Below are 25,617 nucleotides of genomic sequence, written 5' to 3' on the forward strand. Positions count from 1 at the left end.
TGATTCAGTTAGTTGTGCACCCAACTTCAATGAGAATTTACTCTTGCATAACATTAAATAGTCAGCTGCATAAGCAAGCTCTTTCTCACCACATCTTACCCTACGTCAGTATCTGTTTGGTGATCTTGAGTAAGAGATGATAATCTTGGTTCTGAGTAGTAAGCAGGTAAGCTGGTTTTGGCCACAGAAAAAAATAGCTAACTGGAAGTGTTAGTGAGCTTACTAGTACTGTGAGCCTTACCATGGAAGTGAACTTACACAGACCCTGGTAACAGGCAGCTGATCTTTTCCTTGCTAAAAGCTGGAGCTAGCAGGTGAGGAGAGGAAGAACAAACCACAAAATGAGAACAGCAAATTCAAAATATTAAGAGAACTCCATTGGAGAGATCAGAACTGTGGTAGGTGCTTTCAAGTTCTGGGGTTTCTCTGTTCATTGGTACTTCATATGTGGCACAACCAGAAAAATGATTTTACGGGTTCAAGCCGCTGCACTGGGTTTCTGAAGACAGGGGCTGCTTCCTCAGCCAGTTTCATGAGAAGTAACCAATCACACTGGGAAAGCAAGCTGCTTTCAACTTCCAGCACTTCACCTTTAAGCAAGGACTCAGCCTGCAAGCGTGAGGGTGGATTTAAACAGCAGCATCTCTCCTGCTTGCTCACTGCCTCTCCTCCCATCTTCTAAGAGCTCTGGAAAGAAACTTCTAGAGCAGTGTACTGGGTGTAAGTGGCAAGGTGTTGACAGTAGGGGGCTGCAGGGTGGCCTCTGTGGGAAGAGGCCCGGACTGCCCCATGCCAGACACAGCTGCTTCCAGCCAGCTCCAGTGCACCCACCGCAGGACACAGCTGAGCACCTCAGCCAAGATGGTGGTACCTCCGAGAAAACGTATTTAAGAAAGGGTAAAACACTACATAGGTGGTGGTGGGGCAACAGCAGTACAAACACCAAGGTCAGTGAAGAAGGAGGGGGAAGAAGTGTTCTAGATACCAGAGCAGAGATTACCCTGCAGCCCATGGAAAGGACGCCACTGGAGCACATGGATATTTCCTGAAGGAACTATGTCTCCTGGAGAGCCCGTGCAGGAGCAGGTTTATCCTGGACTGCAGCCCATAGGAAGGGCCCACACTGGAGCAGGGGAACAGCGTGAGGAAGAAGGAGCAGCAGAGAGGAACTGTTCTGGACTGAGTGCAACGCCCATTCCTGATCCCCCTGTACCACTTGGGGCAGGGGAGAAGGTAGAGTTAGGAATGAAGAAGTGAAGTTGAGCCTGGGAAAAAGGGTTGGCAAGGTAGGGGGAAGCTGTTGTTTTAGGTTTTGTCTTTGTTTTTCACCCCCCTACTCAATTTCTAATTGGCAATAAATTTAATTTTCTTCAATTTGAGTCTCTTTTGCCCGTGACAGTAGACAGTAAGTGATCTCCCTGTCTTTATCTCAACCTATGAGCTCTTCCTTCTTATTTTCTCCCCCTGCCCTGTTGAGGAGGGGAAGTGAGAAGGCAGCTGGGTGGGCATCTAGGAGCAGGCCAAGGTTCAACCCACACATCTGTTTAAAAGAAACTTAAAACCCACGGGTTCACATTAAGCATTTGCCAGAACAGAATTTCAGATTAGCACCTGTCTGCAAGCTTGCAGATAAGCTTTTTCTATTGTAGAGCTTTTGAGAGAGTGATTTTGTACTTTACCCCTTTTTCCTATTTCCAAAATCCGACACAGGTAAGGCTTTCCAATGCTTATTTACTATCTATACATTATTTGCAGAATTACAGAGAATAACAATTTTTATATGGAAAAATATAATATTAAAAATCTTACATACAAGGACAAAACATAGCAACAGAACATTGCTCACAAAATTAACATCCAAATTAACATCCAGTCTTTCTGTCACCACTTAAGATGAAACTCATTCAGGGTGAGTTTTCAATGATGATATCAAAGTCTTCTCTTCCCCCCCGCCTTTTCTTTTTTTTTTTTTTTTTGTAACCCCCCCCATAAAGGAGACGCACATTAAAAATAGTAATGTCTAAAACAACATTATTTAATTCTTAGTCAGGCACCTGAAGATTTGGCTTTGACCATCTTCTGAAATCAGCAGTCAGAGGAATCCAGTTTCATGGAGACACCAGTGACGGAGTTTCTGAAAGCGTCCTCCGCGCTGCGATCCGCAGACATTTGGGGCAGCCTCCAGACTTGAAGCATGCTTTGTGAAAGCATGTTTTGCACTCTGTTTATACATACAAGCAGTTTAACATTCAGGAAAAAAAAAACCAAACCAAATTTAAAAATGAATCAGTAGGTGTGTTCCTTGAAGGATGTTCTATCTAGTTCACCCAAGTATAAAAGTAAACAGAAGCAGTGTGAGGCTGGGACAACAACCACTACTGTAATAACTATGACTAAACATTTTGGTGAGATTTGCAGGATTTATAATGAACGTCGGCAAAATCTGATATAGCAGCAGCATACCACTGTCCCAGGCTCTCTCTCATGCGTAGACCCAAAAAATAGCCTCCCCCTGCAGCCAAAATTATGTTCAGCCAGGTCCCTGTTTTTGCTCTCTGAACTCACTGATGCAAGACAGCCGCCGCAGGCTGATTTTCAAAGATATATGCTGTCCACGGTTTTCAAATACACATGCATGTTTTCAAATACATATGCTTTCAGTGAAGCAAGTTCTCACTGTATTCCTAAAATAAGTCTGAACAGTTTTCGAACCAACATCACCCCAAGGGAGAAAGAAAAATGTTTGGTCTGGAACATACCTGTGCACCTTTTGCATTTGGCAATCTGATACGGAAAGAGTAGATCTGCGCTCTGACAGAATTCACAGATAAACCCCTTCGCTTGACAGAGCTACAAGGACAGCAAAATAGTTGATTTACTTTTAATATAAGAAAAAATTATTTGGGAACGTCAGGAGGGATATTCCTCACACCAGCAGCTGCAAGGACACCAAGAGCCCTGGCTTTTCCTTACCTCGCAACTATCCACATGGGAGGTGGAGCTCTTCAGAATATCTTTGAGAAGGGGCAGTAAATGCCCTCGTTTGATCTTCACCAGATCATCCAGTGAGAAGAGATGCAGCTCCTCTGTCAGATGGCTGGGGACCTGTTCAAATTCTTTCAGTACACTGCAAAGAGAAAGAGAAACCAAATCAGGTTACAAAAAGTTGTTTTTCAAGTATATTTGAAGAATAAGCCTCTTTCACTTCTCTAGTCACCCAGGGACCATACAAGGCAAGTTCATGCTCAATCCTACCTCCCTGCCCAATCTGAGATCATATTAACAAAAACTGGAGGGTTTGGGATTTAGAATAAAGTGTCTGCTTTAAATTTGCATTCCTCGGGCACTGGAGTTGCCATGTGCAGTTATCCCAGCAATTCTTAACTAATGTGTAAAGGGCTCTCTCCTACCTCAGGAACAGTAGGTAAAATCCCATATAGTATCCAATGCAGTAAGTTAGGGTTATTTACTTTTTTTTGCAAAGAGAACTTTGAGGGTTTTTATCCTGCATAGATCACTACTGGGTGAAACTTATGCTTGTACCAAGCGGGTGATCACTGAAAATACAGCTATTACTTTTAAAATATCACCAATGCAGAAGGTACAGTGAGGATCCTAATGCTTATTTCTAGAATGGAATCACAGGTGGTCGTCCAGAAGAGAGACATTAAATAAGTTTCTATTTAATTTTGGTGAACAACACATAATTGAGGCATAAAAGAGGTCCATATCAAAGAGAGAACAGAACCTACTTTTAAAGCTTATTTTTGCTTCTGTCTGTTTTTAAAAAGGTCAGCAATTCTGCAGTGAAGGGTTTATCATTCACATGTCTATCTATTAGTTAGGCCCATAGTTTGGGAAGGTAATACCAAAAAGCTTTCATTTGCAGCAACAAGCAAAGTCATGTTTTGGTATTTATCACTGTTGGTTACTACTTTCATCTGAATGTTTATAAACTAAACTGAATTGAGAGCTATGACAGATCTCTGGAAGAAATCTTAAAAAAAAAAAGTGTTCCTTGAGGGTTTAAATTTTTTTTTTTTTTAAGACAAGTAATCTCAGAGAAATACATAAGTATCTTTGACCTTTTAAGAATGAGTGAGAACCTAAGAGAGACAGAGTAGGAAAAAATATACACCTAACAAGTCATTCAACATTTAAAACCCAATGTTTAAGTATGTTACAAGAAACAGAAAGCTACCACATAAAATCTGTTCTTCACTCAACATTTGCAGTGCAACAGAAGGAAGTTTTGTTATCAGAATTTTCTCTAATGATCACATTAACTCATTTAAAACTGCACTCAAATGTCTCTAGAGAAGAAGGTTCTATAAGCACCTTAGGTACATTTTAATAAGCTATTTTTCATGCACGATCATGGCCCATACCTTTCCCCAAGCCTGCAGGTTTTCAAAAGCTTTTTTAAATGAAAAAGCTGTTCTTGTGCCTCCTAAAAGATAAAGGGCAAAAACAAAACAATTTTTAAATGAAAAGCAATTGCATTTATATATTCATAAGTGAGGAACACCACTATTTGAGTCAGCAACCCTTGTCAGTACATCAAGCCACACCTAAAAATAGGAATTTCACACTCAGCACAGAATTAACAAATGGATTTTCTAATGCACCAAAGGCCAAGAAAGGCAAAGGCTACTTTTATTCACTGACAAGGGAAGCAATTCCTAATACTACAAATGGCTCCATGTCAGCATGTCAAGATGCCAGACCCAAACCTGTGTAAGAACAGGTAAGTGTCTCCTCAGCCAAGAAGGCAGCGCATGGCAACTTGAAATCTTTGGCAGAGCACCCTTCCTCAAGCTGTAGGAGGTACAGCCCTTATATAAGCAAGGGTGTTTTCTCTAATGGCCCACAAAATTAAGAATTCATTCAAAACTTCCGGAGCTTTCCAACAGCTAATTGCCAAGCAGAAGTAAATATTTACTGCAGGAGCCCAGCTCCCCGCCATGAACTAAAACTGCAAACCAATAAGGAACCACCTCCCAAAGACAAAGGGGGAAATGAGCCCTCTGGCATAGGTTGCAAACTTCTCCCTCCTCCCCCTTCATCTGAGGGGAGAGAGGGCAAGTCCCAGAAGTGGTGATGGGACAAGTTTAAGTGCGGAGCAACCAACTGTGCTTCCTTCCCGCATACACACATGACAAAGGACAACCTGCCCTAAGGAGCTCTTCCCAAAAGTCTCAGACCTACAAATTCCCAATAAAAAACACCACCACACTTACCCTCACCCTGTCCATTTCTTTACTTTTTGTGTAGAGGGCTTTGTTAATACACGACACATTGAAAACCGGGTGCTGCCATATGCTGTCCAGAAGGTGTTTGGAGAAGTTGCATACATAGTATTTTTTGAAGTCCCACTTCATCAGTATTCGTGCAGGAATGGAAGACTGGGCATAGCTGTGGCAGCAGTCACAAAAGTATTTCCCCAGGTAGTCACAATAGCGGAGTCTCCTGACATATTCTACAGGTAGATAGCAATTAAATTGTGAATATTTATGGGATGTATCTCTTGTCTGTATGCCTATTCTGTCTAAATAACTCAGATCTACTGGAGTGAAGGGCAAGGGGATTTTTTTTTTTTTTAAAATAGCTGGTTTTATTATTGTGGTGAACATATGCACAAGGTCTGTGTGCATTAGAAGAGAAAGCTTTCCTCATTTCCACATTTGTCAATCTGAACTGATTATATTTACCACCATGAGATCTTAGAGAAACCATTGTTGCTTTACCCACAAAAGGGAGACACACAAGATAAAACACACAAGAGACTTCCACCAAATGGAAAGACATGCTGATCTTGGAGTCACATTTGAATAACACTCTTTCATTTAAAGAGGTTTGTGGGTTTTTCCTAGCTATCTCAGCATCTCAGGTTTGCTTGAGTTAATGTGCCATCACAGACTGTTGACACTTTACAGGCCATCACAAATGCTGCTCTCTTGTGAGCAGACCCAGAACAAGTCTTGAAAGCCACTTCAAAGATTTCTTCGGTGAAGTCTGGTTGTCAGACCTGTAAATCATCATGCTTTCAAGCAGTTCTCACAAAGTATCACGAATAAAACAGAAGCAGGATTCTGTGATCAAGATTTAAAGGAAAAAAAGTTTAAAAAAAGACAGCCCAAAAGAGCAAAACCACACATTCTGTAAGCTTGCATAAAGCCTCTGAAAAAAAGACTGTTGGAAATGTGTAAATTGGCACAGAGAAAGAATTATTGAAAAAAAAAACATTGCAAGATGTAAAAAGAGCACTTTGCAGCCTCCAAGCTTGATTTTTTAATAGCTTTTCCTGTTTTGTTATTGACTGTCATGAATTTTTACTGTGTATGAGAACGACATCTATCAAGTATTCTAATTCTGTCCACAGTGAGAAATTCCAGGCAGTGGTAAGATCCCACTGCCTGTTTTATTATTGCAGGCACATCCAAGATTTTCCTTCTAACTCAGATGATTTTACAATTGTGGTGTATACATGTTGGTGAAGACTATAGCCTGATTACTAGTAATGGATTTTTTAGGTTTTTTCCCTTTTGGTAATACTTACTGCTTTCTATTGGGGTTCCACAACCAACACATGTGAAGTTTTGGGCAGCCACCACTGCATCTCTCCTGCATACAGAGGCAAATAGTTACACCTTTCAGGATCCAAAACACAGTTTAGTTAACATTCTCCCAAAGTGCAAGAGAACTACACTGGCACCAGTGAAAATGTCCAAATTAGGAGCTGACTTCTCCTCCTCCACATGAAGAAGGGGGTTCTGGAAGGAGATGCAGATTATTATTTTAGTGGGAGTCTCTAAGCTAGTCTGTGGAGAATATACCACTGCTTCTGAATATGGCTTGTTCAAGAATTAAATTCTTTTCCATTTCTTAAGGTGGCATCAATATCAAGGGGGAGGGGGAAATCTACACCTGCAACTGAAAAAGCAACTGAACCTGCAACAACACAGGGAATTAGCCAGTTTGCCTACTGTGTGCATTTAACAGCACTTTATGCAGAGACAGTAGTTTCCTCAAACACAACCCATTTTCTACCCCCTTTCTGAAAACCTACTATCCATACAATACCAGCAGGGAAGTGGGGAAACTCTTAAAAATACTCTCCAGGTAGTCTCACAAAATGAAATTTTTAGGAGTCCAGCTAAGCACGCTGCCACAGTAACACCAAACAGTATGTGTATTATCACACGTAAAAGTGCACGTGCCACGTTAATCGGGGCACGCCAACAGAGGGAAAAAGATGCCATCTGCTTTCTAGTGAAGCTGCTGACAGACACTACAGAAGGCTGCGCCACGCACTAGCTCTAGCCTTAGGTTCTGTTAAATCACCCTGGCTTCTTCCATCAACCGCAGCAGGCTTTAGACAAATCCCCATGCTGTATTAAACAACAGTGCTCAGATCCCTTAGACTTACTTGACTGAAGGGTGAATATTAAATATAATCTGCGATCTTGGTGGGGCCCAGCCAGAAGATCCTCTTAATTTGGACATGATCTTTATTTCTTCAGCTAGATTCAAACTGGACTCAAGCTCTCTTGGAATCTCTTCTTTCAGCACAGACTATTGGGAAAGACAAAACTCACGAAGATGAACAGCCCATCAGGTAACATATGTTAAATGCTATGAAACACCTCCATTTATACGCAAGGATTTTAAAGTTCAGTTTTCACCTGCATGTAGTCCCCCCCCAGTTAAACGCCCTCCTATCAGTCCCAGAAGAAACTACATCCTGATTGTTCACAACTGCACGTCTTAAATGTGCTGAAAATTGCTGGAGAAGAAATTTTCTGAAAATTTATCTAAAGTGAACTAATGAACTATAAATACTCATCTGTATTTATTTATTTTTTTTCAAATGCAGCTTTCCCCTTTCCCTAACAATGAAGCAGCTGCAGTGAGACAATGATTATTTGGGGAACAGAATAAAGAGCCCACTGTTTTCGGCTCAGACTCACTCTCTGCTTAGATGAGCTCAGGCAACCAGACAGTTGAACTGCAGAGTCTGTCTGCAACCAGTGTTTTCTGAAAGCTCTGCACAACTCCTGGGCTGTTGCTTCAGCAGAATTGCTGCCTGGTTCAAAAGACGATCTGAAAGTTAAGCAATACAGACAGTGAAAAATAGGAGCATGTCATCAGCAGCTCCGCTGCCTCTTCTGCATCCCTGAAAAGTTTTCTCCCATCCCTTCATTCCTATCCCCTTGCTTTGATACACCCAGGCCCTTGCAGAGCCACAGCCATCACCCTCCAGCAAGACTCCAGGACCAGAGAAACACTCTGCTAAGCCAAGTGCCACAGACATTTGCTGTCAAGCAGCATTCCTTTCCCTTCTTTGGGAGGACCGAATTTACCACTCCCACACCTTTCCCTGCCCTGGCCAGAAGAGTCACCAGAAAGCTGGTCAGCAGAAAACGTAGTGCCACTGGGCTATTATAGTAAAGATACACAGCTTTACCTTTCATCTGGGACGACAGACAGATTTTCAAGGTCTTCAAGTTCTGCGGTAAAGGAGAAAATTTTATCAAGCCATTTAAGAAACAAAGCTTCTGTTACTCAGCACTGTTTTAAATCTACCTTCTGAGTTAGCACGGTGTCAGTTTCAAAGACATTCATCTCTACAACACCCTTGCAGGACGTGGAAAATAACCTCAGCCCTGGTTGTAAAACAGGCATAAGAAGTCTTATCTCCTCTGCAGATCTCAGACATCTGCTGATGAAGAGTACTCCCTAACAGCTACACACTGTATCATCACCATCAGCCTCCCTTCAAGAGCAGGAGAATCAGTAAGGAGAGACTAAGTGCCTGCTAGGCCAGGTCCAGCCAGAAGGCATTAGACATAAATCATGCTATACAGAACCAATAAAGCGCACATAAATTTTTTCGGACGCTGACAGGTATTTGGAGACACTGATCACAAACATGCCAGCTAATGCTATAAACAAGTAACAGGTGAGATGAATGGATTTAAAGCGCACACACACACACTTCATTACATTTATATAGACAAAATATAGCTTATGCAGACAAGGTGTTCACGTTGGTAGCATTAGTTTTGGCCACACATATTGTTGTGAAGACAAATGCTTCCCCATTCACACACGTCAAAATAAATCTTGCTATGAGAAATGCAGTTTTGGGAGCTAGTTCTTCATTCTTAGAGCAGCGAAAGAGGAGGTGAAAAAGTAAGCGAATCGCTAAAACTAAAGGGAGCAAATAAAAAAAAAGCACTTGTTGACAGGAAAAAATGAGACCGAGGTTAGATGTTGCTCAGGCTACTTTTAAGGGTTTCTATTTCTGTGTATGTAAAAACCAGAAGGTAACAAAAAAAACCCCTCAGGATGTCCTGAAGAGAAGCAGAGCACTGGTGTCTACATGGGGACAGTCTGCTCTAGTCCTGAAACAGAGGGAGGGCTGCCTAAAACCTAATCAACCTCTTCAATTAGGAAATGATCATGTGCTAAATTCCCTCAAACAATGCTGCTATAGTTGGCTGAGGCTGTGCCAGTTTCACACTTTGCTCACCCACATTCACTGGGTTTAATCCTTAGGCATAATTTCAATCCCTCAAACCAGCAAATGTGTTATTTTGTAGAAAGAAAATCCTGCACCACTCTGGTATTTCTGCATGTGTTTTCTAATAAAGGGTCATGCATACACTGCTTTTTCCATTTTCTCATGTTACTTCTCCTGCGATAAAATCTACTAAGCCAATAGATTTTCCAAACAATGCAATATATTCAGCTGAACAATAGAGCTGTTTCTGCAGTTATAATTTTAAAGTCTTACCAATAATTATATACTCATCCTCTGAGTCACTGTGGCAAGGAAATCTGGTAACCTCATGATGTGATGGTAGATGCACTGGGGAGCTGACAGGCAGCAGAGCACAGCCTGTCCGGAACAAAGACAACACCACTTAAACTTTTCCAGCATTTATAGAGTAGCTGCAATTGTATTTATATTTTGCTTTGCTTACCAAAACTTTAGCACACAGCCTGTATTTACAGAGAAATTTTATTTATTTATTTTTATACACACTCAGAGAAAGCCAATTCTTGGGAGTCTGTCATACAGCATGTCCCTCAGTTTCTGAGGAAGAAGCTTCTAGAGACTAAAACAAAAGGGTTTATATTATCAGTGGTCTCCCCCCTTCTCCCATGCAAACACACCATTCATTGTTCCCCACGAGTTATATCATTTAGACTTCAGACTTAAGTTCTGTCCCTAAGATCCATATTTCTCCAGAGACTAAAATCTACTTAGAAATGCATGTGCTGACTCAAGCATTATAGTGCCAGAAGCATTTATTATCTTGCCTCAAAACTGTATGTGAATTAATACTCTGGGCAGTTTCACTCAAATCAATTGTGTGGCCTGATCTGCATACTGCAGAAGCACAGAAGGAAAGAGCCAGGCTTCAAATTCTGCAAAAAAGGATTTAAGCAGAGAGAAAACCAATGAACTACAGGCATGTTCTCTGGAGAGTTGTGCTTGGCATGTGGCACTTCAACCTTACATTTTCTTTTTCGTGTAAAAGAGAAAAAAAAAAATAATAAAACAAAGATGTGAGCATTCAAAAGGAAGAATTTGACCCACAGGAAGAACACTTGTGGCATAATGATCCTCAGGGAACACAGCTCTGTTGAGAGACTCAAAGAAGGTACCAGATGATTTGGTTCCAAGCAATGCCCAAATTAATTTAGTATATTCTTGCACAAAAGTAAATGGCAAAGGCTGTCAGACAAGGTTGCTTTGTAGACTAAGTTACTTGCCTTCATAACCACTGTCTGAAGAGGCAACAGAAGAATCAGACTTCTTCACTCCGGGGTAAGAAGACAACTCCAGATCAGTATGATAGCTGCTATCTGATCCACTTGTTTCCTCCACACCCCAGGACTCTGCTTGTTGGCTGAGGATATTACATTTCATTTTTTCTAGTGATGCTATAATCATATCTGCAACAAAAAAGTGTGCATTTTCCTGCACGCAAAATTGGAACACTCATTAGTACACAGCATATTTGATATTTACTTAAGATGAAGTGAAATATATAATTTTTCCCCACACTTTTCCAACTCAAGAAATGAAAATGTAAGGCTATCTCACCTTTCATTTAAACATCAAAAAAACCACCCCAAGGGCAACTCAGAGACAACATGCAAAAGGCAACTGCCCAGATAATTGTCTCACCCTTGATTAAAACATACAATTTACTTTTATCTTACCCATCTATTAGATAAAACCAAACTCGATTACATGCCTAATTGATGAATATGTATGCATTTTAGGGATGTAGTCTTCCGGCTACACTGCATTTAGTATGCAAGTGTGAATCCATCTAACCTATTTAATAGGATTTAATTTCAAGTCAGTGTGTACAAGCAGTTTTGCATGCATGCTAACTTGGATGGGGCCAGAAGAGGCAGGTCTTGAAGGGACTGTAGATCTTCAGGAGGTGGGTAGTACAGAAGCTAGTAAATGCTTTCATATGTTAAAAGTTAAGGCAGTGAAGTAGGGGATATGCAGTGAGACAGCTTACATGGTCAGCTCAAGGCTACATAGAAAGTCTGTGATACGGGTAAGCGGGAACCCATCTTCCCTGGTGTTCACACTGCCTTAAATAAAAGGCAGTCATTTCAAAGCTTCACTGTGGCATTTCCCCACCAGTCAACCCCTCCCCCTGGCATCCCTTACCATCTAGCCTCTCTGGGTCACCCACGCTCTGGGAAAAGGGAATTTGTAAAGCCAACTCTGGCACCACTGAGACATCCAGACAAACCTGGGACTCCCTGCCCCAATGTCACTGCCATATCCCCCGCTTCCTGTGGTCTAACGGAGCATCCCACCAGCCCCACCTGCGTTGCTACTGCTGCTGGCCTGGGCACAGCCTCCTAGCTCAGGCTCAGCTCAAAAGTGGATTCATCATGAAGGCTTAGGTGCTCTCAGATATGTGGGTGGACACTCAGAGATGCCCAGGATACTCTCCCCATCTCCCCTCAACTGCACGTGTTTGCACTGTGCAAAGCCAAACCTCTAAGCTACCATGGCAGTACCTAAGGCCACAGATTCTGAGTGCAGAATAATTAAAGCTTTTTAGAAAAGTGGCTTATGCTCAGAAAATTGTACCACTCACATTAGTATTCGTGACATCCCCTAAAACCTGTACAGGAAGCATGAAGACAGACATCAGTGTTTAGAAATAGCTAAGTCTTAAGGAGTACAACAGACATCACTGCTTTCTTATTGTCCACAGCCAAACTCATTTAAAAGAGATTCATCTCAACATTAGAAAGAGCCCACAAGTCCCTGTGGGTGTTTGAATAGACTTTTATCTTCTTCCTAACACTGATTAGCAGCACTTACTTGGTGCACAGTTTCTCCAGAGACAACTTTCAGTGAACTTCAGGACGCACCATCAGCAAAGAAAAGACTTAAACAGTGTTTTTGCTTTTGGGAGATACCTACTCTGAAGATTCAAAAAGCCCGTGTGGCAATGGTTAACCCCAAGTTAGTGGCAGAACACAGCACATCAGCATGTCCTGCTGATAAAAACAATTATGAGCGTATCTGAGAGTTGCAAAAAGATGGAACAGGATACAGGCATTCCTGTACTCAGCATGACTCTGTCAGCTTTCAGCTCTGCCTCCTGCTAGGCCTGTCACCCTAGGAAGGCGTCCCAACTCAGCTGTGACACACCAACCTTCTCATTTCTCTTCCCTCCCACTCACATCAGTGGAAAGTCCCTCTAGATCATCTGGCCCATCTCCTTCCTGGCACACAACTACAACTCCCAAGACTTGCTGACACTACAAGTACCTTAGTTTTCAGTCTCCTAAGTTTCAAAGAGATTATTTCACAACCTAAATATGCTGGGTTTTGGTTTAGGTTTAGTTTTGGGTTTTTTTAAAGGCAGCCTCAGTCATAATGGACTGAGCCCCTGATATCTTTTAACCTGTAGTCAGATCAGCCGCCAATCATCTGCACAGGAAAAGTAGCTGATACGATCTTGCCTCACTCAATAGTTCTCAGACCATGGTTTCTAAACCAGATACCTACTCACTGGTCTCCTGATGACCAAAAGCAAATTATTTTGGTGTTGGCTCCCACATTACAGATGGAGAAACATCATCTTCTTTCTGAAACACCTTTCACAAAAAGCAACATGAAAAGCTAGTTCACAAGTTTGTTGGGTTTTGGTGTGTGATTTATTAGGTGGTTTTTTGTGGGTTTTTTTCCCTTTGTGTTTTTTGTTTGGTTTTGGTTTTGGGGTTTTTTTTTCCAAAATCCACCTTTGGGACACTGAGAGCTTCAAACCAAATGCAGAACTTGCCACTCCAGTAAAATCAGTGCTGTGCACAAAGACGATTACCTCTTGGGCCCAGGACATGGGACCACATGCGCATCCACAATACAGGGAAAAAAAAAAAAAAAAAAAAAATCTCATTTTCTAGGCACATTTTTAAAGCTCTTTTGTATTAAATCCTACTCACTGCAATAACTAATTACAACATTAACCCCTCTTTTCCAGTTGTTAGAAGAGATTAACATTTAGCACACAGAGTTATGAGTGACAGCATTACCTTCTCATCTTTATCTCTGTTTATAAGCTCCAATGGGCTGCCTCTCTGACAACACACCTAAGACTGTTTGGGCCCCTTATGCAAATTAGAAACTACGAGAAACTGCTTAAATTACTGCAGATGTTACTGTTACTGTGCTTGTCATTCATATTGTAATTCTTTTACAGCAATCTCACATGCTCATAAGCACACACAAAAAAACCTCCAACCTCTCCCTATCTCCTGATAGTAAAAGCATGAGGTAAACCCCATCCATATGCACGTAGCTGCAACAAATTCTACATAACATATTCTAACATAACTTTAAAGAGACTATAATAATCTTAAAGTTTGGTCTCAAGGAATGTGTGGGAAAATGATGGAATGAAAAGTGGAAATGCATAGTGTTCTAAAATATTTCCATTATTTTAAAATAATTAAAATATTTAATTAATGGATTAAGAGTAAAAATAAGTGAAGAAATAGCCATTTTTAGTTTGTAGGTTTACCCACAGAGGGGAAGAGGAGGGAAAATACAGTATTTGTAAAGATTAGTCCGTCTATCAGAAAGTTCTGTTCTTGAGAAATGCCTCCTGTCATTTGCTTTTGCTACTGTAAAATGGAAAAAACACTGTAAAATGGAAAAACACTATGACAATAGTCTTTGTTGTCCTCACCTTCTCCACATCTTCTGGAAGCATGCAGATGTCCTGCAATGAACGATTCAAGGGTATAGCGCTTACATTCAAAGGAGTAGAACCTGTGGGTATAACAAGAACTTTTATTAGTTCTTTCTTTCTCTGCAGCTCCCAGGATGTGTGCTGGGTGATTTGCAGAAAGCAAAGCAAACTTTCTTTCCCAAAACTGAACACCATTAGGGCTGGAGGTTGTGGTGGAAGTTAAGGAGAAGGAGAAAGAAACGTGAGGAACACGTTGGCATTTGAACTACCCTGGCAACCTGAAGCACGAATATCAGCTACCAGGGAAACACAGTTTAAATGCCGTGCGGTGACAGCACCACTGTGCTCCCAACACCAGCCCTCTCCCAGCTGCGGCCTGAGCCGCTGGGGACAACCACAGCCAGAACCTCGGGCTGGGATTACAGCGATGCTCTGCAGTTTGCAACACAGCCAGCTAACACTGCTCTCTGCTCATTCACAACAGAATCATAGAATGCTTTGGGTTGGAAGGGACCTTTAGAGGCCATCCAGCCCAACCCCCCTGCAGTGAGCAGGGACAGCTTTAACCAGATCAGGTTGCTCAGAGCCCCATCCAACCTGACCTTGAATGTTGCCAGGGATGGGGCCTCTACCACCTCTCTGGGCAACCTGTTCCAGTGCTTCACCACCCTCACTGTAAAAAATTTCTTCCTTATACCCAGTCTAAATCTATCCTCCTTTAGTTTAAATCCATTATTCCTTGTCCTGTCACAACAGGCCTTGCTAAAAAGATTGTCCCCATCCTTCCTATAGGCCCCCTTTAAGTACTGAAAGGCCACAATAAGGTCTCCTCGCAGCCTTCTCTTCTCCAGGCTGAACAACCCCAACTCTCTCAGCCTGGCCTCATAGGAGAGGTGCTCCAGCCCTCAGATCATTTTGGTGGCCCTCTTCTGGACCCGCTCCAGCAGGTCCATGTCCTTCTTGTGCTGAGGGCCCCAGAGCTGGAAGCAGCACTCCAGGTGAGGTCTCACCAGAGCAGAGTAGAGGGGCAGAATCACCTCCCTCGACCTGCTGGCCACGCTGCTTTTGATGCAGCCCAGGATACGGTTGGCTTTCTGGGCTGCAAGCGCACATTGCCGGCTCATGTCCAGCTTTTCATCCACCAGTACCCCCACGTCCTTCTCGGCAGGGCTGCTCTCAATCCCTTCATCCCCCAGCCTGTACTGATACGGGGGGGTTGCCCCGACCCAGGTGCAGGACCTTGCTGGAAGAAAAAGAAATCTCCCTGCTGTCTGGTCATGCAGAGGGATGCATCAGCCTTAAAAGATCCGCTGAATCACTGCTGGTATTGTGCGACTACAGCCAAGTTTAGAAAAAACTTTGCTGTTATGTTTCCATACCTTGAGGAAATCTCCCTCCTGTTTCCAAATGCAACCCATACTACATGGTAATATGCACAACTGGGGCGGACACATTAGCGGCAGTACTCTCCACTTCCCAGAATAGCAGGTTTGATTTCCTGGCGTTTGCTGCTGAGTATGATGAGCATGTGAAACAAAATTCAGCTCTTTTTTTCCCATTAAGAACTTTTCACTATGGAGCAGGGCATGCATCTGGTTTTCTATAGATGTACCATGGATTGCTTTTTAAATATATATATAGTCACAGTCTCCTACTCCAGAGAATTGAAGGTGTGAGATCATGGCCTCATGTTTTCTTCTCAAAGCACTCTCAACCACTGCTACAAGAAATTTGCTGGAAGGATGATGAAGATTATGTATAATGTCTGTATACACTAATGAGATATGAAAGGAAATTACTCCTGTGGAGGTTTTTTTTGTTTGGTTGAGGGGTGTTTTTTTGTTTTTTTTGTTGGGCTTTTTTTTTTTTAAACACTGACTGGTATTTGTTTACTATCTCTTCTTTGACCTTATAACCAAGGAATTTCTCTGTTTCACTGTGGTGGTGTTTACAGGACAAAATAGACCATATCTAAATGCTACCACCACCCATGCCATTTAAAGCCATTGCAGATAACAGGGCTTAATCAAAGGCTTTTTGTAAAAAAACAAACAAACAAAAATTGCCACTCCTAAATTTGTTTAAAAGTCACAGAAAAGATAAAGAGGTCCCACAAAATAAACAAATAATTTATGAAAACTTTTTCTCCAGCTAAAGGGCACTGACTCTCAGGCCTAGTTTAGATTCTTTATATTGCCTTATTTATAGAAAGCCTCTTACGCTTCCCTGAGCATCGGTGACATCAGGCTGGAAAGCCAATACTGTGCTCAAGCGTGAGACAGACATAGTGTTTTTGTACAGAATTATTAATACCTCCACTGTGTATACCATGGAGAAAAAAATGGACAGGCTGATGATCTGACTTTTCAAAACAGATTTAATCACCTAATTAGGTTATTTTAATCCCTATTTGATGATTCATCTTACTGGTTAAGCAGTGTGCAGAAGTACATACAGGTAAGGCTCTACAGCTTCATAAAAACCTACATTCTCATCAGTTAAGGTAACAAACATTACCCTCTGAACTAAAAATAAGCAGAAATAAGGAAATGCAGAAATTATTCCTTCCTCTTGAAAATATAAGGTGCAATTCATCTTAAATATAATTTTGAAGTCTAATGGGAGCTTTCTCTTTTGCTTACCTCTTGCATCCCACTTGCATCTTGAAGTGAAAAGAACGTAAAGTGGGAAGGAGCCCAGCGTGTCCAGCAATGGGACGCAACTCTGGGTCTGATGCAAAAAATAATCTCCTTGCCCTTCTGCTCCTGAGCAGTTGCCTGGAGGCTGCTGGGGCTGGGGAAAGAGCCCTCAAGAGCCACAGAAGGAAGTGGCCTTGATGCACACCAAGGTTAAAAGCAAGAACAAGCCCTGCGAACTGCCAGTGACACACCAGCCACGACAAAGCCCCCTGAAAACACCAAATTCAGTCACAGGCTCTTCCGTTAACAATGATGGAACCTTTTCAGAAGGCTGCATGAGGCCATCGGAGAATGGCCCTTAAAAGTATGAACAAGACCTAACAGGAGTCTCACAGGACCAGCAGAAAATCCCACTGAAGAAACTGCTAAATCCCACTGAAAAAAAATTATTTCTTCTGATTTAAGTCATGTTACGTCATTTCCTTGTGTCTTGCACATCCCTCACCAATCCTCCTGCAAGAAACAAAAGTGAGAAACCACCACCTCTGACATCGCAATGGAAAGGATGGCAAGTCAGGAGATGCTCTTGTGTAATTCCTACCTTCAAATTAAGCATTTTATTTCTTCTTTTTCAGCTTGCCATTTGCTTTTCCTGTGCTCATAGTCCTGCGCAATGCAGGGGAGAATGAGACCTCATTCCCCCCACCCCAGGCTACCCAGCGGCGAGTTAAATGGCTGGAAGCAACGAGGAACAACGAAATGCAGAAATTTTCACTTTGTAGAGAAGAGACACAAGTCTAACGCAGACAGAGCCCACCACACTGCACAGGACCGAACAGGATCCCAGCTCCCGTGAGAAGTATTTGTTAGTAAAATCAAGGATGCTACTTCTTCAGTCACCTGGCTGTTGTATTCCTCTGTCTGCTTTCCGGAGAGCCAGCAGCGTTACTGACCCAACGCAAGCTTGTGACATGTCCTACTTGTGCCAGAAGATCGAGTCACACACGATTTATTTGTTCTTACACATGTGCCTCGCGGTCCCTGCTGACACCGAGAGCCTGGGCTGTGTTTTCCGGACCCGACTACCCAAACCTGCACGACTGGCCCCAGCCAGCTCCAACCACCGGGTGCGGGTTCCTTCTCCCCGACGGGCACCTCTCAAACGCACGGGGCCAACAGAACACCCAGAAGGAAACAACCATAATCGTCACCATACTAACTGTTGACAACACCCTATCCCGGATGACAAAGTCATTACTGTTAAGAGGTCCCAGTCCTGCGACAGCACGTGCCTGTTTGAGATCTCGCTGCTGACGTGAGGCCTTGGAGGAGCTCTGGGTGAATAGCTGGGAAGGACCAGAGCTTGGAAGTGGAGCTCAATGGAGTGCCACCACTAGGACCACTACTGGCCAAAGGAAGAAGTAAAAAAAAAAAAAAACCAAACAAACCAAAAAAAACCCCCAGCCTTCGCCATTTTTATTTATAACAAAGGCAGGCTGAGTGCTCCCTGCCATTTGCCTTCTTTCCAGTAGAAAAATCAGGCCTCGGTTGCACCACCGTTCCAGGGCTCAGTATCTAGTAAGAATAAGCCCTTAGATACCACTAACACCCTCTATAAATAAAATAAAAACGCTTCAACTCGCTGTAGCAAAGGCTGTTCGTGTCAACATTAGGTATTAAACACAAGGGGATTGTTCTGCTCTCCCAGCCGAGGGGCAAGGGCCCTGGCTTGCGGCCCAGGAAGGCCGACGCACCTCATGGAGGCACAGGGAGCCCCGAGGCCAGGCCAGCCTCTCCGCCAGCCATTTTGGGGGCACTGCACTGAACGTCCCCACTGAACAGGTCCTCGCCTACGGGCCTGTGCTGCCCTGAGCCCCCTGCCACTGCAGGAACAGGAGAGGCTCCCCTTGCTCGCAGCCCTCAGTCTGCGCCTCTTCGCAGACAACACGCGGGATATCTGTACGGTCAGAAACTGGCGAGGGGTAAAAAGGTCCTGATCTGCGTCGGATGGGGCTACGTGTCTCTGAGATGGCGGGCGCACTTGGAAAGGGGAAGAGGAAAAATAGTCCTGCTCTGGCACAAGCCAATTTAGTCATAATGAGAACAGATGTTAACGTCCTGCCTCCAAAATCCCAGATTCAAAGGACTCCCTCTCCTCCAGCTCACGTCAAACATAAGGAGGTGTCCTAGAGAGCCCACGCACACCGATATATTACTACCAAAGGCCCAGATCCATGCTATCTGCTTTCAGGAGAAGGGTAACAGTGAAGACGAGACGAAGATAGTGGAAACCTCATGCAGTGGATGTTCGACACTGCTCACAGCTCAGCAATTTTCACTTTTTACCAAAGGCTGCATATTACAGAAGCATTTCTGCATCATGAGACAGATGACTACTGCAAGCACAAGTGTCCCCTCACTGAGTCCAACCCTCTAGTTCTCCTTCGTTTTTAAGCTTTCTCTTTCTCCTCTCTCTGCTATTTTGAACGCCAGCATTTGTCTAATTCGCAACCACCATAAACAAGGCCCATTTCAATTACAGTTGTCTTTCCCAGCACAGAAATCTCAAAACAACAACGGACCTGTAAAGTTACCTGTTCGATTGACCGGCTCTGACTGGGAAGGTCCACTGGGAGAACTGCTGTCACCGCTGCAGATGGGCACAGGCTCCAAAGCACCAGGGTATTTCAACAGATCTGCTGGCTCACCGACGGTTGAATCAGGAAGAAACCTTGTGAAAGTCAAGTCTCGTTCAGGGGAGGTGTAACGTTCTTTTCCAGAATGCACAACAGCTGACGTGACAGTGCCTCCTGTTAACGTCACCTGGGTAAAGCAGTCCCGCTTCAGAGGGGACATGTCCGAAAGAGTGAAACCATTCAAGGAGGAAGCAGCAGGATCCCCATCAGAGTAACGGGGACAAAAAAAAGCATCCGGCGAAGGTTCAGAGGAATCGCAGCGCGCGTTGTCCCAACACGCCCGGTGCCTTGTAAACCGAATGTCTGTTTGTGTACAGGCAGCGTTGTAATGTGCAGAATCGCTGTCGCTGTCATCGTGGCTATCCCCGTTGCTGCTTTCTTCCCACCGTTCCACATCGCTGTCCAGATGGTCAGCTCCCTGCATCGTGGTCTGCTCCAGCACCAAAGAGGGCTTCAAACCAGATGCATTTAAAACAGACACGAGAATGTCTTTGATAGCTTCAGCACTGTCTGGGTACGATCCAAAACTTCCAGCATGTCCAATCACTGCTGGCCTTGAGTACTCATCTGTTCAGAAAAGGTAAAAAAAACAGAGAGGTTAGGAAATAATCCCAAATCCAATAATACTAAAATTTTAATTTACAACATGAATAAAATGCACATTATTTTTAACATGGGTGAGAAGAAAGGGAAGAACCGAATTCACACACCGCTCTCTGCTGCCTCTTCCTGCAAGGAAGCTCTTCTTGCTTTCTGCAGTCAGGAAGCAGTTCTGTCCTTGATAAGGCTAGGTAATAAACCAACAGTGAAGTATGCTGCTGCTAGCCAAACACAATTAGCTAGGACTTTAACGGTGACTTATTGTCAGCGTGCTCGAAAACATCATTGTTCTGCAAAACCGCATGAGGTACAGTTACTGGTACAGGTACTGGTTGTATTGCCAGTAGAAAAGAAGGTCACATTATAGCAAGACATATGGCGTATCAATACAGCAGGAAGGAAAAAATAACCAAACCCCAAAAACCAAAACCAACTTAGTAATGAAAGGCCACATGCTTGCGTGTTTCAGTTCAGTCAGACATTCCTCCTCTTGTGGAAAAGGCTTTAGTAACCTTTGGTCCATTATTCATAAGGGTGGCAACATTTACGTGAGCCCATAAAGAAAATTAGCTCTGTCACAGCCAGTTCATTATAATGCCTCTGAAGGAATCAAAAGTACTGCGTGATGTAGAAGTGCACAGGGCAACTGGTAGCTATTCAAGAATAAATTGAAGTCCTATACCTCGAACAAAAAGCCTCACGGGAACTCCCATCACCCAAACAATGGAGATATTAGACATAAAGTCTATGTTCAAGACAAAACTATTGACCACATCACAACAACGAAGTTAACAACTGTCTCCTTTGGGGAAGGTAAGTCGGTTGTAAAATTCTAAGAATAGACACAATCAAGAGGATTCATTTCCAGGGCAAAGAACTCTCAGTTAGGACCACAAGGAATGTTAAACACCGCTGGTGAAAAAAGCAGCAAGTCTTGCAGACTTTGCCCAGAGGTTGCTCCCCTTGGATATATCTCAATGGAAAACACTAAACCTCTCCATGAGTCACTCACCTGGAAGCCAGCATGCACTCAAACTGCATGATAAGAAAGTTTACTAATGAAGGGATCGAAAACAAAACAAAAGCCCCAACGTACTTTGGAAAAGCAAGCCTATATAAAGAGGAGTCTTCATCAGGAGAGAGCTGAAAAAATTATTAAGAACATCACGTATAAGCTATACTGCAAGAGCTGCTAGCAATGCTGTCCTAGTAAAGCCAGGTCAAAATTAGCTGAAGGGTTCATCAGTGATTGGGACCTGCCACCTGCCACTTATCAGGACAAAGCTCTTGCAGAAATAGCAGCAAGACTGCACATTTGACTGGCTGCACTTGCAATGAAACACCTTGCCAACTGTCCTGATTTCAGCTGGGATAGAGTTAATTTTCCTTCTAGTAGCTGGTACAGTGCTGTGTTGTATACACAACACTATAAAGGCAGTTGGGACGCAGAGACAGAAGAGGGAAATGCTAAAGGAGAGATGAAAAACTGATGACACAGGTGTTCTTTGTACCCAAGCACTCCTATGGATAGATGGACACCTCTGCTCCAGTGATGAGAACACAGAACTTGTCCCAAAATAATTATTGGATAAATTGCATCAGTAACATCAAGGGCATCCTGCTCCTACAAGCATTGTGCCACTGTCCTGGTTTTGGCTGGGATAGAGTTAATTTTCTTCCTCGTAGCTGGTACAGTGCTGTGTTTTGGATTTAGTATGAGAAGAATGTTGATAACACACTGATGTTTTAGTTGTTGCCAAGTACTGCTTATGCTAGTCAAGGACTTTTCAGCTTCCCATGCTCTGCCAGGTGCACAAGAACCTGGGAGGGGGCACAGCCAGGACAGCTGGCCCAAACTGGCCAAAGGGCTATTCCATACCATATGACGTAATGCTCAGTATAGAAACTGGGGGGAGTTGGCCGGGAGGCAGCGATTGCTGCTCGGGGGCTGGCTGGGTATCGGTCGGCGGGTGGTGAGCAATTGCATTGTGCATCACTTGCTTTGTGTATTCTTCTATCACTATTATTACTTTCTCTTCCTCTGCTGTCCTATTAAAGTGCATTTATCTCAACCCACAGGTTTTACTTTCTTTTTCCCCCAGTTACACCCCCCATCCCACAAGGAGAGGGTGAGCAATCGGCTGTATGGTGCTTAGTTGCGGACTGGGGTTAAATCACAACACCAATGTAGCCAGCCATGGCAGCATAAGGGCAGGAATGGGAAAATAAAAGCTAGCTGACTTTCAAACAAACATATTTCGATCTTTTCAGGAAAAGAAAGCAATTTTGATAACTTTTTTTTTTATATTTCAACTGCACGGGAATACCTTAACCTGGGCTAAAAACGGCATCTTTTCTGTGCAAGACAAAACATTTCATCTTACTGTCTTCAACTCTTCTGCTCTGCTCTCCTATTGCAAAGCCCATCCCCTCTCGTCCTGTGTCATCTCCACTACTCCAGCATCATGGAGCATCTCTAGTACTAATCATACAACCATGCTGACTTACTCTGCTAAATACATCTTCTTAGTGGATTGCAAGAGAAAAAAGAACAAGTTCTAAAAATTTAAGTCATGCTTCTGCTCCACCAAGCTTAAAAAAAAAAAAAAAAAAAAAAAAATCAAAAAAACCCCAGCACACCACCAACAAAAAAACCCCCAAACAAACCAAAACCTACAATTTAAGCTACTACCAGAAATAGGTTAGTTCCAATTAAAAAAAAATCTCAAGTTCAGTTCTGCAACTGATACTCATGTGAGTAATTATAGTAATCTGTTAAAATCTGAGAAACTATTTCTTGAATGAACAAGGAGTTAACTTGCCAAGAATCATCTGAACAGTTCAAGTATTTTACTCTTGAGCACTCAAAATGCCAGCATAACTAAAATGGCCAAACTACCATTTAAGAGGCAAAATAACCCCATACTTTCAAATTGTATAATATACTTTGATGTTGTCGCATCTTCAAAGCCAACAAGCAAGGTTCCCCCTCCAACCAGACTATACTTGTGTAGTACACACAAACATCGATAGCTTTTGCTAGCACAAATCGGCATACCTGAGAGAACGGAGATTTGAGGCGTCGGAGCAAGGCAGCTAATCCTCGCCGAGGGATTTGAAGAATACGCTGACTCAGTGAAAGCCACCTTTAGGTTCTCGTGGTTTAACTAGAACAAGAACACATGGGCAGACAGTTTGGTTACAAAACAACAGTACTCTGGTAATGATGCCCCCAGCCTCACAGTCATCCCAGCAGGAAGAACACCGTGCTAAGGCCTGCCGACAGTCACCTAACCACTGCCTGTATTTCTGGTTGTCTGAAAACCTCCCCAGAAGCACGCGCCGTGTGAAGAGCACTGGCACCTCAACTCTGCATCTTGCATTTCACTCCAGAAGGCAGGTGACCAAAAGAAACTCTCCGCAGCAGGAGAATTAAACACGTGCATAAGGCACATACGAGACAGAACGCTGAATCAGACGTCCATGTATCTGTCAAAACAACAGCCAGGAAGTGGAAAAGAATTCAGGAAACCACCAATCTGTAGCTGGAAGCATGGGCCTATTTAGATGTATACAAGCTATGAGCTAAATCTATGAGGCCCCGACTCCGCAAGCACCCGATGCCCGTGCTGCCCGATCTCCCAGCTGTATCGACACATAATCACATCTGCCTAATTGGATAGAACACAGTACATGCGGTTCATGTCAGCAACGTGGCTGGCCCAGCATATAGTGAGAAGTGACACAAACAGATAATACTTGACCTGGCATACAGCCTGCCAGTATAAGCTGACAAAAATTTTGAGTGCATTTGAACTGACTGAGCAGGTTTATACCAGACCAGCATTTCGCTTTGTGCGGTCACGACACTTCCAATTTGGTATTTTGAACCCCCAAGCTGGATTTACCGTCTTGTCAAAACAGCATAAGCCGAAGCAGGGCAAGCAGTTTAGCACAGGTACCGAGAGGCTAATTCCAACAAGGGAGTAAGATACACTCAGGACAGCAAAGCAACAGGTCGACTCCCCAAGCTCACAAATTTCTCGTGAGGGTCACACATTCATCTCCCGCTCCCTCTCTGCTGCTTGAAGTATGTCACGGAGCTGCAGAGCACATCACAGAAACCACGGAAATCAAAGGGGTGCCCCGCTCCGACGGGCGCATCATTTAAAGGCACTTAACCAAGCTGTACCTCGTGCCTTCTCCCCACTGACGCCAGTGAGATGTCTCCACGCAGGAACATCCCCAGGATGCCTCTTGCCCCACCCCTGCACCCTGTGATCCCATAGAAAGAGAAGGGAATTAAAGGTGCGTTGTCCTCTGCCACCCTGTGTTGACCTCTTCGGTCCCCACATGGTCCCCTGGGAGCGCGAGGTGACTCAGAGAGCAGATCTAGTCCAGGATACCCTTCAGACTCACGGAAAGCAGAAGAAACTAAAACCCACAAAGGATTTCCCTTTTAACTGAAGAATAACATTTCATGCCAAAAATAGGATGCTGAATTTCAAATATTTAGTGTTTGATTATGCCAGCGCTTAGAAAAAATACTCTTTTCAGTACCTGACAGTGCTTTTTTTTTTTTTTTCCTTTTCCTCTCTGCAGTAATTTAGAGAAACCGTCGTGCAGGCAGGCTTTATACATCTAAGCATCATATTGTCAATATTACTGGATAAAGTAGTTCTTACAGGAACTAATTTTTACTAGTTCTTTTTATTTTTTAAAAAATTGGTTTTAATTTCAGCAACTAACAAGATGCTACTGCTTAGGACGCAAGTATCACAACTGCCTGACACCAGGGTGAATGTAAATACTTTATCAGTAAGCGTCAATATTAAGAGTGCTAAGTGTTAAGATTTTATCTTTTTTTAAACAACTCTCCCATCTCTTAGATCTTATCAGAAGCGTTCTGAGAATTCGGATAAAAGACTTCCATTTACTTTCAAGACGTTACAATTTCAACTATATCACAGGTTGGGAAAGAAGTCGTTTAGTATTTAACCATAAAACTAACAAAAAAAAAAAAGGAAAAACATGTTTAAAAAAGCAATTAACGAGCACTTACAAGGAAATACGACAACAGAGATGAGTGAACAGTACCACAACACGCTGCCGTAACAAGTAAAAACCACTGACAGTTTGACATCTTTCATAGCACGAATGAGTCAGCCTCCTCCCCCCCCCAATATTAGGGCTGTATTTCCAAAATTAACTCTGTAATGAAACCGCCAGCATTTAAAATATTTACCACAACCACTGACAACTAAAAGCTATTTTTTGAAAAAAGTCCCCCCCAGCTAACGCAAACACCCAGCCAACATTTAGATGCCTGCCTTGCACTTACCTTTTTGGAGCAGGGGGGCTTGAAGACTTCTGTTCTGCTGTAGCTGGCTAGAGCTACTGCATGGAGCGACATGATGGGAAAACATTCAT

The 25,617-nt window shown here is 43.1% G+C and overlaps 1 protein-coding gene across 1 annotated transcript; it reads right to left on the bottom strand.

Moving 5' to 3' along the window:
* Nucleotides 1–2,108: 2,108 nt before the first annotated feature.
* Nucleotides 2,109–25,617, bottom strand: RUBCNL (rubicon like autophagy enhancer). Its single transcript, XM_075721297.1, has 15 exons — nucleotides 25,529–25,617; nucleotides 23,246–23,354; nucleotides 19,486–20,154; nucleotides 14,250–14,332; nucleotides 10,786–10,993; nucleotides 9,800–9,904; nucleotides 8,468–8,510; nucleotides 7,971–8,103; nucleotides 7,430–7,575; nucleotides 6,560–6,624; nucleotides 5,241–5,479; nucleotides 4,389–4,450; nucleotides 2,974–3,127; nucleotides 2,760–2,850; nucleotides 2,109–2,221 (listed from the first exon to the last, which is right to left on the bottom strand). The coding sequence occupies exons 1-15, from the start codon at nucleotides 25,598–25,600 to the stop codon at nucleotides 2,109–2,111; spliced, it is 2,292 nt and encodes a 763-aa protein (XP_075577412.1). The 5' UTR covers nucleotides 25,601–25,617.

Source organism: Pelecanus crispus, chromosome 1, assembly GCF_030463565.1.
Source record: "Pelecanus crispus isolate bPelCri1 chromosome 1, bPelCri1.pri, whole genome shotgun sequence".
NCBI classification, from domain to species: Eukaryota; Metazoa; Chordata; class Aves; order Pelecaniformes; family Pelecanidae; genus Pelecanus; species Pelecanus crispus.

Excerpts from the sequence above, each read along its gene's own strand:
- RUBCNL (XM_075721297.1), bottom strand. The coding sequence starts at position 25,600 with ATGTCGCTCCATGCAGTAGCTCTAGCCAGCTACAGCAGAACAGAAGTC. Across the intron at positions 8,104-8,467 it reads TCTGTCGTCCCAGATGAAAG|ATCGTCTTTTGAACCAGGCA; the intron begins GTAAAGCTGTGT and ends CTTAACTTTCAG. Across the intron at positions 4,451-5,240 it reads AAGAAATGGACAGGGTGAGG|GAGGCACAAGAACAGCTTTT; the intron begins GTAAGTGTGGTG and ends TTTATCTTTTAG.